Here is a 13,926-nt window from a genome sequence, read left to right as displayed (position 1 = left end):
TTCATAAATAAAATTAATGATTGTGATTGGGCACAGATGTTATTAGTCTTATTATAGCTTAATTAGGAGTCTTATAGTCCTATAGATTATGACACCATGTTCTTTGTTATTATTATTCTTTTAACACCACAAACATCAAACATTATTTAATTATTGCAATTTATGTGGAGGAGAAAAAAGCTAGAAAATGAAAAAAAAAAAAAAAGAAAAAAGAGTGCAGACTATACGTACCAACTATATATATGCAAATATTCTCCAGCCTGCTGGAAAATAAATAATCTGAAAATTTCACTCACTAAAAATAATAGTCCTTTGGACAATTAAAACTAAATTAATTTTTAAAACAATATTTATGATGTCGATTTAAAAATCAAGTGAATAATAATAATTATTAAATTAGTCATTTTAAAATAAATTTTACATTCTACGTGTATATATAAAATATAACTTGATATAGTGGTAAATAGATTTTTATAAATTCATATAAGGGCATAAAAGTATACAACACTATTAAATTATTAATGTATCGAAACATTTACTTTTATTTAATTTTAAAAAAATCATAAATTATTGACAAAATGAACTAATCTTATATCAACACGTGTTGGTACGGTATTGCTAATTAAGTTCCATGACCTTTCCAACATGTAAGTCAAGGCAGAGGTCCCCAACTATTTTACTAGCTCCGCTCATAGTTCCAAGTCCTGCCAACGTTTGGTATTCTTGTAAGAATCACGACTTTGGCCTGTTGTTTTCGTCTTTCACTGTCATGTCAATACAATTTACGAAAACTATAGGTTTATCTTTTAAAAACTATTTATTTTATTTATCTTTTGAATGTATAATAGAGGGATGGCAGTTTTTCCAAGGGAGAGTATCTTTTTCATTAGGGTAGGTTTTCTAGCAGTGGTTTAAGGTATTTCCTTTTAAGATTTTATAAAAGAAATATTTCTGTAATAATATATTTTTTATCTAAGTTCACTCGTAATATTAATTTACTCAAAATTTTATAATAATAAATATTATTATTAAATGCGTGTTGAATACATATAAGTTAATTAGGTTTAGGAAAGAAAACATAAAGGATGAAAATGTTGAATGAAAATTTAGATGGCCGGTGAGTTAAAGAGTTGGGTCAATCAGGGCCTAATGAGGGTTTGGCATTTTCTGGATGGAAAGCTAAGCAGGTTGATGGCACTTCCCATGCAGCAATCTTCATGGAACCCACCTATACTATATATATACACACTCCACTACGGCTCTCATCTCATCTCTAAATCAAACATTATAATAATAACAATAATTCTCTTTCTGTTTCTCTGGTTTAAACATGGGTATGGGTTTAAGGAATGGATTTCTTTTGATTTTATCTTGTGTTGTTACACTTTCCCTCTCAGTTTGGGGGCGACCTGCCACTTTCCTTGAAGATTTTAGAATCACTTGGTCTGATTCTCATATTAGGCAAATCGATGGAGGGAGAGCCATCCAACTTGTTCTCGACCAAAATTCAGGTTTAACTTTGAATGCTTTTAATATAAATCTTAAACATGAACAACTAATTATATTTTTTGTTTCCCGCAATGATATGGTTGTATTAGGCTGTGGATTTGCTTCTAAAAGGCAGTATTTGTTCGGACGTGTCAGCATGAAAATCAAGCTCATCCCCGGCGACTCCGCCGGAACAGTCACCGCCTTTTATGTACGCTAACATATATAATCCTTCAAATACTTCACTTACTCTATTTTCAATATTCAAATTGGTTTTCACTTTTAATTTGGAACATTGCAGATGAATTCTGATACAGATGCTGTGCGAGATGAGCTAGACTTCGAGTTCTTGGGAAACCGTACCGGGCAGCCATATACGGTTCAAACCAATATCTATGCCCACGGAAAGGGTGACAGGGAACAAAGGGTTAACCTTTGGTTCGATCCTGCTGCAGATTTCCATACTTACTCAATCATGTGGAACCATCATCAGATTGTGTATGTTTAACAGCTATCAAATCATTAATCTACTTTTCGTGCGACATTATTTAATCAATGATGCCTGTTCTTGCAGGTTCTATGTTGATGAAGTGCCAATTAGGGTTTATAAGAACAATGAAGCTAGAAATATCCCATACCTAAAACTCCAGCCAATGGGAGTTTATTCAACGCTGTGGGAGGCTGATGATTGGGCAACAAGGGGAGGTTTAGAGAAAATTGATTGGACCAAAGCTCCGTTCTTAGCTTATTACAAGGACTTCGACATTGAAGGATGTCCGGTTCCAGGGCCAGCAAACTGTGCCACAAACAGTAGGAACTGGTGGGAGGGCACTGCTTATCAAGCCCTTAATGCCATGGAAGCTAAAAGATATAGGTGGGTTCGTATGAACCACATGATATACGATTACTGCACCGACAAGTCCCGATACCCCGTTACCCCACCGGAGTGCATGTCCATCATCTGAAAATCCAAACCCAAGTGACGTTTCGTGTCCTATTTTACGTACATATGTACCCCCCTTTATACAAATAATAGAGCCATGCAAAACTTGGGTTTTAATAGTAAAGGGAAAAATAAGTGTGCATTGCATATAATTGTGAAGTAAAAATCCAATTCCTATTTGTCTGTATTTGGTGCATTCTGTTTTGTGTCAATAAAAGCTTTCTTCAAAAGATGTAATTTATTAATTTTTAACTTTCAGTTCTCAATTTTCAGCCTTCTTCATAACTCTTGCCGGCTTTTTGAAAAAAATGGTTGGTTTATGGGTCTTCATAAATCATAATGATGTAAACCAACAAAATAGATTTATTGGAAATGAAACGACAGGTGAAGCCTGCAAAATATTCAAGAGTGTTTGAAAATACATTTGCTTTGAATTCATTAGTGAATGGTCCCCTCTTCTTTGGCCGGTACATCAATTTCTCCGGTCCCCAGTATTGCATCAAAACAGATCAATTTTATGTTATCCGGATTCGGGACTTGAACACATTTTAAGCATACATATACTCAATTTGTTTATGCACATTGTTTAAAATTTTAAATAAAATTATTGATATTTCATATAAATATACCTATTAATTATAATTTATTAAATAAAATTATTTTAATTAAAATATTATCTCAATAAAATATTTAAATTTCACATGAAAAAAAAATCTAATAATCATTTTTTACTAAATGAAAATAATCTTTGATTAGTGAAATTAAATATATCAATTCAATAAATTATTATTCTTCCTAATTAAATATGAATTGGAACCTCATTAACTTATAAATTAATTACTTGAATTTTATCACTCATGATAAATTAATTAATTAAATTTAATTTGATAACTCATATTTATTAATTGAACTTGTTAAATTTCTGAACTTCATAATTAATCATGTGAAAGATTGTAAAATAAATTATGGATAAAAACAATAATACATGCATCTGTTGTAGCACCCCGATGTTCGACCCGATTGCTGGGTCCGAGTTATAGGATGCCATATTCGTTGTTAGAGTAATTACGATCAATTACATTCAATTTATACCATTAAACATTCATTTGTGAGTATTATGATTACATGATGTGATACACAATTATTTTTGGGTCTTATATGAGCTTATGAAAATTCTAATGCTAACTCGAAGTCGAAATAGGACCAAATTATAAAGATTTCAAAGTATCGACTTGACGTCATGACTTCAGGGGTTCCTCGTCACAACACAACTCGATGGCTAGGCTTGTTGCGACATTAAGTAGAAGTCATCGCAACATAACTCTCTGGTTGATCTCATCGCGGCGTTGAAAGTACATTGTCTCGACATGTCTCATTGTTCAAAAACGGACTAACTTGGTACAAGTTTGGGAGACCTCAAATAACACCTAAACATTCCAAATACAACCAATTCAATAACATACCAATTACATTCATGCCAAAGTGACACTTCAAGATAACCCTAACAAACTAATTTCTAAAACCGACCATTTATGATACAAAATCAGCTTAAACCCTACGTACATGCCATATATTAATTAAAAGAGAATTTTACAAACTTTGTTGAGACTACTTCTCATATTCTCGAGGATCACCTATACTTGCGTCGGAGAAAACAAACTGTACGCTGAAGGATAAGGCTTAGAGGTTTAATTAAGACAAACATTAATCCCATGAAACAGTAGCGAAGGGATAGCCACACGTCATTGTTGGTCACAAATCACCGTAAATGAAACAGTAGCGTACAACAACAAGTGCGCACAAACCTACGTACATCGGATGCTGTTATAGTCTCTGACTTCTTTTAAATGAATCAGCTTCGAGTCCTGTTCGGACGATGCCCTAAAAGGACACTGAATGACATGTAACTGACGCTTTCACGACTATAAATGAAGCGACCAAGTTGCCAATGACAGTAATTAAAAAAAGGTGAACCCCCATGGTAAACATGGCATGATATGAGATGAAAAAGAAGCCTGTCAACACCATTCAAGATTAGTTTCTGCTATTAATCATTTGTTCATAAACTAATAGCAGATTATAATGCACATCAAAATGTAGAGAAAATTTTGAACGTTACACAAAATTTGGGTTATGCATCAAATCTAAATTGGGCTTAACTTATAGGCCCCATTCGATCAGAGTAGCGTTGCAGTACCGAAATTAAAAGTTAAAAGAGCAGTGGTCATGTACCAGTTTATTATAGCTACGAAATATCAGTGATGAAATTTTAGCGAAGGGAAGAGCTCAAATCGAAAAGTAACGACCGATACACATGTAGAACCGAAGAATATGAGGTGGGGACCGACCGGTGGATCCATAAGACATAAACAAGGATGAAAGTGACAAGCAGCTTGTGTGCAGGAAATTCCCCAAGCAATCAATTTTGAACTGATTACAACGCAAAGCGAAACAGTAAACAAGAGTTGCACATGCTTGTGGAAAGCCTTACTGCAACTGTGATTGTCACAAGAGTAATCAGCGGGCCTTGGCGATTGGATCTCTCACGACAAGCCATTCTAGATTTTCTGTAAAACCTAGGGTGTATCCCTCATCCTACACAAATGATTATTTAATTACGCAATTTAATAACATATCAATTATTTACTTGTAACTTTAAATAAATAAATTTCAAATAAGTCTTAAATGACCGAAAGAACGATGATAGCCCTTTTCATTAGTAAAACGCCAAGAAGCCCATCGGAAATATGTGGCCTATTTTATCAAATATAATCATTTACTTTCATTTATTTTTAAAATTTTAAAGGATTTGTTATTATTTAATTTCAGTATACCATTTTATCAAATATTCTAGATTAGTGTGAATGAAAAAATATGAAATAAATTTATAAAAGAATCAATATAAAATTAAATGCGATTTTGGTTGAAATGATAAAATTAAAATTGTAAAAATTATGATGTTTTGAATTCAAATCCTGTAATGTCTATTTGTGTTTTTACTTTCTCGATTTATCAAAATATTAAAAAAACAAGAGAGTAAATACACAAAAATAATAGGTGATTCTTTAAAAAAGAAATAAAACTTTTTGTAATTTCACAAATGAATTAAAACTTAATTGATAAATTACAGTTGATATCAACTCAATCAAACATATCATAATACCCAAAATTAATTTATTTTATTAAGATCAAATTAGAAGTAGAAATTAAGTAATAATAAAGTAACTAATTAACATGACAATATGAATAAATTAATAAGATTCTATAATCGAGTAGAGATATTGCAAAAGAAACATCAAAACAAAAGCAGACAAATCCATGAAGAATAAAATAATTACAATTAACCTACTTTAATTAGTTAATTAGCAAAAAGGTTATGGGTATGTTGTGTATAGCACGCGTGGGATTGATGAAATCATTAGCAGTTAAAAGTAGCGTAAAACTCAGGTTTGGTTGCATCATCGGCATGCAGCTTTATTAAATAAATGATAATGCATGGCGACTAATGGGTGCCCATCATCCAAATCTAAATTTTGACCGGGAATCGAAGGGTCTACAATATCTCACTAACCCAGAAATATATTAAGTTTTGTTCTGAAAATGCATTTTTGTTGTTAAATATGAAATTTTTAGTTTCTTACGTAAAATCCATCTTATTTATATTAAAATGAAGTTCATCAATCATCATGGAGTTGGCAATTTATTTCCATTAAACTGTTTGATCAAATTAAACAATTTCTATTGATTTTTGTATCACGTCAAATCACGTTTTAGTTTTAATACTAAGGGTAAAAGGATATCATTTCTTCAATTATTATATTTAATTATTTTTCTTTAAGCGATTTCTAACATTAGAAAATTTTTATTTCATGCAAATAAAAATAAAAGAAGATGTGGAGTCGCTTATTTTATACTTTTTCATAATTTTAAAGGATAAAAATATTATTTAGTTCTTGAATTTGATTTTTTTTAATTTTGACACAATTTTTTTGGGTCACACTAGTTTCAAAACTTAGCAATTTTTTTCAATTTAATCTTTGAACTTGGATTTCATTAAGATGCCATGATATAGTATTTTAGGTGATGATGTCATCATACCTTAATGAAATCCAAGTTTAAGGATTAAATTGAGAGAATTTACCAATTTCCAAAACTATTATGGACTAAAAAGATTAGGGACCAAATTAAAACAAATTACAAAATTTAGAGGCTATACGTTTACTTTATCCCCATTTTAATTCAAAAGGAAAGATTTGCAATAGTTAAATGCATATAGGAAATCGACAAATGTTGTAAAAAGAACAAAAAAATTCAAAAAATTCATTTGTAGGGACAAAATGATTGATGTACGACAAACAGTAATCGAATAGTAAAGACATGTTATGTGTATACTAAGCGTGTAACATCAAAACAAGAGACAACTCATGCAAACACATGTCAGATCACTTTTACACATCAATTAAGACGATATATATTTGATACAATTACCAAAATGTAAAATGAAAATAGTAATTAAATAATTCTACACTAATTTGATTTAATTCTAAAATGAACAAAAAAATTCATCATCTTCCCAGTTTTCATTTTCCATCTTCATTTCCACAAACCATCTACTTTGTAGGCAGAATCTATTCATATTTCAAAATGAAAAACATCAAGAAGAACTTGAAAAAGAAAAGAAAAGAAAAAAGTGAATCGTTCAAAATAAATTGTTCCTGTTTCTCTACCTGTTATGCAAAGGATTTGCTCCGGTTGGAATCCCTCTTTTGTCATCCAGAGTGTTATCACAAGAAGTTTTGCAGAAAGAAACCGTGTGATGAGAGGAAGTGAAAAGGCCACGAGCAATGGCAAATACTCCAAAATTTGCAAGAATCAAAAGAATCACTACAAATGTAATTGCACCCATACCCATTTACACCATTCAACAAACTATACTTGAGTGACCTCACTTCTCAGCCGATCGATGTATTGCCTGCAAATGATCTTTAGTAACCATATTACCAAGCTGTCCTAGTAGCAGCAGGATGTATGTCTTGATGAACAGCAGCTTGAAAGTCCCTCAAGACGCGGGGATATAAGAAGCTTGAAATTGGTTGATGAATGGATGTTGTGAATCTACTTATTCAGTGTCTGGTTCGATTTGTCGACAAGTTTTGTGGACAGTATTAGCTGGTGTACTTGGTTGCCATTTAACCTTGAATTGAAAGCCAATGGACAGATTCTAAATAAGGATATATCTTCTTAGCCTTCTGCGATGGCTTTGTTCTTTGTCTGCTAGGGCTCTAAGCTTGCACCAATCTCTAGGCCACTTGCTCCCTTCAACTGAAACACACGCCTGAATAATTAAATTTATCAATCTTTAACCTTTTTATATTATATTAGATGTGCTTTTTTCTTTTTCTCCTTTCATTTTTTATTATGTTACAATATGCCTTCCTTGATGGTTTCTCTCTTCTTCTTTTTTCCTCTTAGGAAATAGAGCTGCTAAACTATAACCTAAAATCCAATTTGCCAAATAATAAGAGAGCCTTAAATTGAAATACCCCATTGGATTTGTCCCTGGAATACAACTTTCTTTGCTCTTTTCTGTATGTTGTATTCGATTTTGGTTGAAGAATGAAGTTATTATTGAAAAAATAATTATAATTTGAAATTCTTTATTATACTATTTAAAATATAAAAATAGTTGACATGTTTTAATTATGTATTGTATTGAATAATGTTAAATGGTATTTAATAAATTTTAAAAATAAATTCTATGTAATACATATGATTTCATAAAGAAAATAATTGAACGATCAGTTCGACATCAAAAATAAAAATAAATATTTCAATCTTCCATTCAAAAGGAGACATTTTCTATGTCTAAGCTAGCCCTAGCTAAACAATGTCTAAAACAAGTCTTGATATTGTCTCCTAATCGCCTACGATAATCAAGAATCAAATCAATGTACCCTGACTCTCCTTGTTCTAGTTGTTTGATAAGAGACCTGGCATCACCTTCGAAGTTGTAGGCAGATCTGATGGTTGAACGACAAGCATAAACCCCGATCATGGTTGGGCCCATAACAAAAGGGACTCAATTCGCTCCTACTGTTATAGTTTCCCCGAGATTCTTTCTTGCTATAAAGCCCACCACTCCAAAGCACTAATTACTGGCTAGAGCTCCACCAAAGTTCGTCGTTAAAAGTGGAGGTCTCGTAGAAATCAAGTCTTCCTAATCAATTGAGGCAGCATCACTAGTAAAACTTGGGCTAAAGCAAATTTCCATTGATCAGAGGGGTACTGATCACCAATACAAATCTCTATCCCTCATGAAACTTTCGATTCCGATTATACTAGATACTCTATAAACAAGCAAGACCCAAACTAAGTTTAACCTTATTTGCCTAGCTAGTAGGTCAACCAAGCACCTTGTGTCCGACGACTGTAGTGGTCAAAACATGAAACCCAGAGCAGTCTAAACACCCAAAGCAATCCTTGCATGCATGTCAGGTTTTCTCCACCTCTAGTCTACATCGCCGACAATATGTTTGTTGATTATTAATTCGTTTTTTGTACAGATTTGCTAGCTGGGTAGTAGATCACAAGATTTTGATCGTCACTGGGACGTGGGCCTTCCACAACTTCTTAAAAGAACATTGTTGCTCATCTGAAATAAGCCTATACTCTATTTGTTGTGATAATAAAGTCTCCAAATCGTAAACTTAAATCCAAACGAAGCCTAAGAGTGAAAGACTTAATCATGGTAGCCTTTCTTGAAAACAAAAAAAAAAAAAAAAAATCATATCAGATTTCCACTGCTTAGTGCTCTCATCAAATAAATCACACACTGAATAAAATACTAAAAAAATCCAAACACTTCTTTTTTTTCAATCTCCGACGGGCTTTTTTTTTTAATTTTTATCTACAATTAAAATACTAACAAAAATTAAAAAGTGATTGATTGTCCAAGTAGGATCGGCCCATGGAACCATATTGGATCCACGTGACAACAGCCTGTTATCCTTCCACTGCCAAGAGGGGGAAGTTTTCGCTGCTCTGTGAAACCAGCCTCACGCAGTGCCTTCCACTCTAGGAGCCACAAGACCCGAGCTTTCGCTCAAGACATATAGCTCAACTCCTGGCTTGGAACGGGCAGGTCATTAGCCTTTCTTGAAAACAAAAAAAAAAAAAAAAAAAATCATATCAGATTTCCACTGCTTAGTGCTCTCATCAAATAAATCACACACTGAATAAAATACTAAAAAAATCCAAACACTTCTTTTTTTTCAATCTCCGACGGGCTTTTTTTTTTAATTTTTATCTACAATTAAAATACTAACAAAAATTAAAAAGTGATTGATTGTCCAAGTAGGATCGGCCCATGGAACCATATTGGATCCACGTGACAACAGCCTGTTATCCTTCCACTGCCAAGAGGGGGAAGTTTTCGCTGCTCTGTGAAACCAGCCTCACGCAGTGCCTTCCACTCTAGGAGCCACAAGACCCGAGCTTTCGCTCAAGACATATAGCTCAACTCCTGGCTTGGAACGGGCAGGTCAGAAGTGAGCCACAGTGAAACCGATTCCATGGGCCAAACCAATGTTCAATCACCTTAAAGCCTCCGCTTGGATTACAAGCAGGCGCTACCCCACTCGGCGTGCAAAGAATCTCTTAACGCATTATTTAAACAGCGGGCTCTTTATATATAACTTCGATGTGGGACATTTTCTTCTTTCAGGAAAATCAAGTCGAGTGATGACTTTGGGGTGCTATCCGACGCGTAAAATTACTGTTCTACTCAAAATTGATTATTGAAAAACATAAAATAGATATATCTGAATGAGAAACCAACGAATTATGTAATAGAAATGAAAGGAATTGATCTCGACAGAGCCCTCATTTAGCTATCATTATCATACAAAATTGAAATGTTTTTGTACTTTTCTGTTTAACACTAGTTCCCTAGTCTGCTGACTTTTGATCAGATACATTGACTTTAAATCTTAGTTCAGAATCAATTTACTTTAGCTATTATTTCCTTTAAAAGTGAACGGCTAATCAAAATTAAACATTATAAGTATATTCCATAACCCCATAGCCATCCTCCATAACTGATATTGTAGAATATGTGGTAATAAAAAAGCCTCAAGTGATATTCCCCTATTACCATCTCTCCTAACAAATTTCACATTGATGGGCACAGCCTTAAGAAAGCCATCTGCTATCAAGTTAGACCATCCCTTGGGAACATGACTAGGACTCTGATGAGAGTCGAATGTACCAAGAATGTGTCTGATCAAATTCTAAAGTGAATAAGTTCACATATATTTGAAGGATTATACCCTCGTTCTAAAGTTAAAAGCTATTCAAAGTCCAATTATTCAAAGCTCAAATCATTTTGAACAAATATATCACATAGAGCTACTCAAAATGTTGTACATTTGTTTTCGAACATTTTAGCAGCAGTTTGTTGAACTGTTTTAGCCATCTCTCTCACCCTATATCTCCAACTGACACCACCATTGCACCATCGTTCATCAAATCCATACTCATCCTCCCAACCGAAGACTTGCTGCCGCACTCGATAGAAGTCATTCCCTTTAACCAAACCATTAAGACATTGAAGAACAAGAAGATATGCTCATTCGCTGGCTGTGTCGACTTTGAATGGCAAAGCAAGATGGCCTTAAGCCTTTCGAGCGTTGATGACGTGAGGGAGACGAACCCTTTTGTCTGTGTATTGGTAAACAAATTCCTTGAGTTAATCATTTACCTTTTACGTACTTTTAGCATGGTCATAGCTTAGTTGTTTGATATCTTTGAGAAATTTCAATGCTTGGTTGCTGCATGGTTCATACTTTGCTCATGCAATTCATAGTGCTGTCATGTTATAATTTGTTATTTATGTAATATGTGAGAAAATTACTTGGTTGCTACAGCTTTCATTTCATCATCTTTTTTTATATATTTTGTGGCTACTCTATCACTTATACTTTTACCTTGGAGTTTAGTCTATACAATTACATGTTTGTATAATTCATGCGTACATAGCTATTAAAATCTGGTCTGATCTCACAATGTTGATTTAAAAGTGGTTCCGCATGTGTGCATTTAAACATGATTTCATTTTTTTTTTCTTTTGGATTACAAAATTAACGAGGATGTTGTCAAAATTATTAGATACCATATCATCTACTTTTTTATATGTTAAAATACTCTTTTCAAAAACACGAGTGAATGCAAATTTTATTTTATAATAAAATATCATATTTAAAAATTATTTATAGTTCTAAACTTAAATTCACTCCATTACATAAATTTATATCAATGTGAAATTTTTACAAGATCATGTTTAAATATTGAATTTAACCTGTAATTTTTTCAATCTGAAAACAACACATATTAGATAATATATCAATTTTTAGGAGTTGTGAGCATGCTAATACCTTTTTCACATGTAGCCGACTCCCAAACCTAAACTCGTTTTACTCTAATTTTTAACACGGATCCAAAATTTATCTTTTTAAAAGAACTTCAATTTTTTTTTAAAAGGTAATTTATTAGGTGGTTGATCACAACTCGTCAAAAAGGTCGATAACAACTCTTATTTTTTTAATAAAATCCAACATTGTACTAAATGTTTCTATATTTTCTCAAATGTCGTCAAAATTATTTTTCGGTTAAAAATAATTTCGACATCTGTAATTACACATAATTTAACAAAAATTGTAACACATAAATAATAAAATTAATAAAGTGTAAGAATTGAATTAAAATTTGAAATTTAATATATACAAATACATTAAATTTCAATTTGATAGTATAGAAAATCCTGATTTGAAACCGTCTATAAAGGCTTAAAAATATGTGGTTATCAAAGATTTGCCTAAAGTTTTCATTATTTTATTTCATCTTAAACACTTTTGAAAAAAATCATTATGTTTATATTAATCTTGTTTCAAAGGTGGGAATTTAGGACTGATTCAAGGGTATTTTAAATGGTCTTAGTTTCTGTATGTTTCCGGTCATTGCAAGGCCAGTCTTGGGCCGTCCAAGTGTTATTCATATATGGTTTCATTTCTTATGCCATTGGCTTCTAACTCATCATATATTTGTAATTTTATTATATTTGAATAATTATTCTAAAATGTAAATTTATTTATTATTAACATCAAATTTAAATACTATCACTGAGTTGGAATTTAATTTAAATTAATAAAATATCCAAATTTATTAAATATCTTAATTTAAAAATTAAAATAAAATATCTTTAAAGTAACACGTTAATAATTCAAATATTGGAATTCAAATTCATAGGTCCTGTTTGGTAATTGATTTGTAACTTATTGCTGATTGTAATGGTTGGTTTGATCAACTAATTTTATTAAGTGTTTATCGAAAAGTATTTGATAAAACTTAGTTGATAGCTTAAAGCTGATATGCGTAAAATGACAAATAAGGACATGACACATTTTATTGTTAAGTGTTTATTTGTTTATAATACTTTAGACTTTATTAGGTGAAATTATTGAAATAAAACACTATTATCAAGGAATTAAAAACATCCATTATGAAAATTAATTAGTGAATATTTTTAAATTTTAAATAAACAAACTTCTTAAGTTCCTTATTTGCAAATATTAACCTTGTGAAAATTGATAAATATTAATGGTACGTGTACCAATATAATTGTAAATTATATTCTTAGTGATAAAGTATGTAAATTATGTGATAATTATGTCACACTCTAAATAAATTTATCAAGTAGCATATTTCAATAAATATAAAGTTGCATAAAAATTATTTTATACAAATAAATTGAAAATAAATTAAGAGTACATAAAGTAGCACATCTCATTACACTTAAGAGCATATGACAAAGGGAGTAATTTTTTATCAAGCATTGTCATATATGTCAATTCACATATCTCATTTACAATCAGCTGGGAAAAAAGTTATTTATCCCAGTGTTTTCTGTTTTAAAGGTTTTAGCTCAATAAATTCTTACGAACCTCCCTTCACCAAACACTACAAGTAAAGATTGACTATCCAATCATCTATTTATACTCAAATTAACTAAAAAAAAACTCAAAACTCTATTTGAGTTGATATTCTCAATTATTCTGAATACAGTACATATAATAACTAAAATATTATCTTATCTGCAAAATGAATAAACGGAACACAAATTAAATGTATACAAGTGTCCACTAATCGATATTTAAATATTACATGAAATGAAACATGAGAATGGCAGAGTTTTGTTTTGAATAAACATGTTTGGCATTGACGATGGGTTTGGGTCATGGGTGTGAGCTGATTTACTTCTTTGACGGGTTTTGTGCAATATGGAAAATGAAACAGGGAATCCAAGTTTGTAAGTCGTGTGGAAAATGAATCACCCCATCTTGTAAATTGGATTAAACATAAACCATTTTAATCTCTTAAAAACATATTAAACATCCTATCATTAAGTCATTAAAACGTCACTTCATATATATCTGCCGACG

The 13,926-nt window shown here is 31.8% G+C and overlaps 1 protein-coding gene across 1 annotated transcript; it reads left to right on the top strand.

Annotated features, from left to right (window-relative positions):
- The first annotated feature begins 1,205 nt into the window (after positions 1-1,205).
- Positions 1,206-2,663, top strand: LOC108477343 (probable xyloglucan endotransglucosylase/hydrolase protein 7). The gene is made up of 4 exons (XM_017779854.2): positions 1,206-1,511; positions 1,599-1,699; positions 1,790-1,986; positions 2,063-2,663. The coding sequence occupies exons 1-4, from the start codon at positions 1,331-1,333 to the stop codon at positions 2,451-2,453; spliced, it is 870 nt and encodes a 289-aa protein (XP_017635343.1). The 5' UTR covers positions 1,206-1,330; the 3' UTR covers positions 2,454-2,663.
- The last annotated feature ends 11,263 nt before the right edge of the window (positions 2,664-13,926 follow it).

This window comes from Gossypium arboreum, chromosome 11 (genome assembly GCF_025698485.1).
Source record: "Gossypium arboreum isolate Shixiya-1 chromosome 11, ASM2569848v2, whole genome shotgun sequence".
NCBI lineage: Eukaryota > Viridiplantae > Streptophyta > Magnoliopsida > Malvales > Malvaceae > Gossypium > Gossypium arboreum.
This window is presented reverse-complemented; position numbering and strand designations above follow the sequence as displayed.

Bases quoted from the DNA above. Each gene is read 5' to 3' on its own strand.
- LOC108477343 (XM_017779854.2), top strand. From the start codon at position 1,331: ATGGGTATGGGTTTAAGGAATGGATTTCTTTTGATTTTATCTTGTGTT. The intron at 1,512-1,598 runs GTTTAACTTTGA...TGGTTGTATTAG, and splicing joins TGTTCTCGACCAAAATTCAG to GCTGTGGATTTGCTTCTAAA. The intron at 1,987-2,062 runs GTATGTTTAACA...CTGTTCTTGCAG, and splicing joins TGGAACCATCATCAGATTGT to GTTCTATGTTGATGAAGTGC.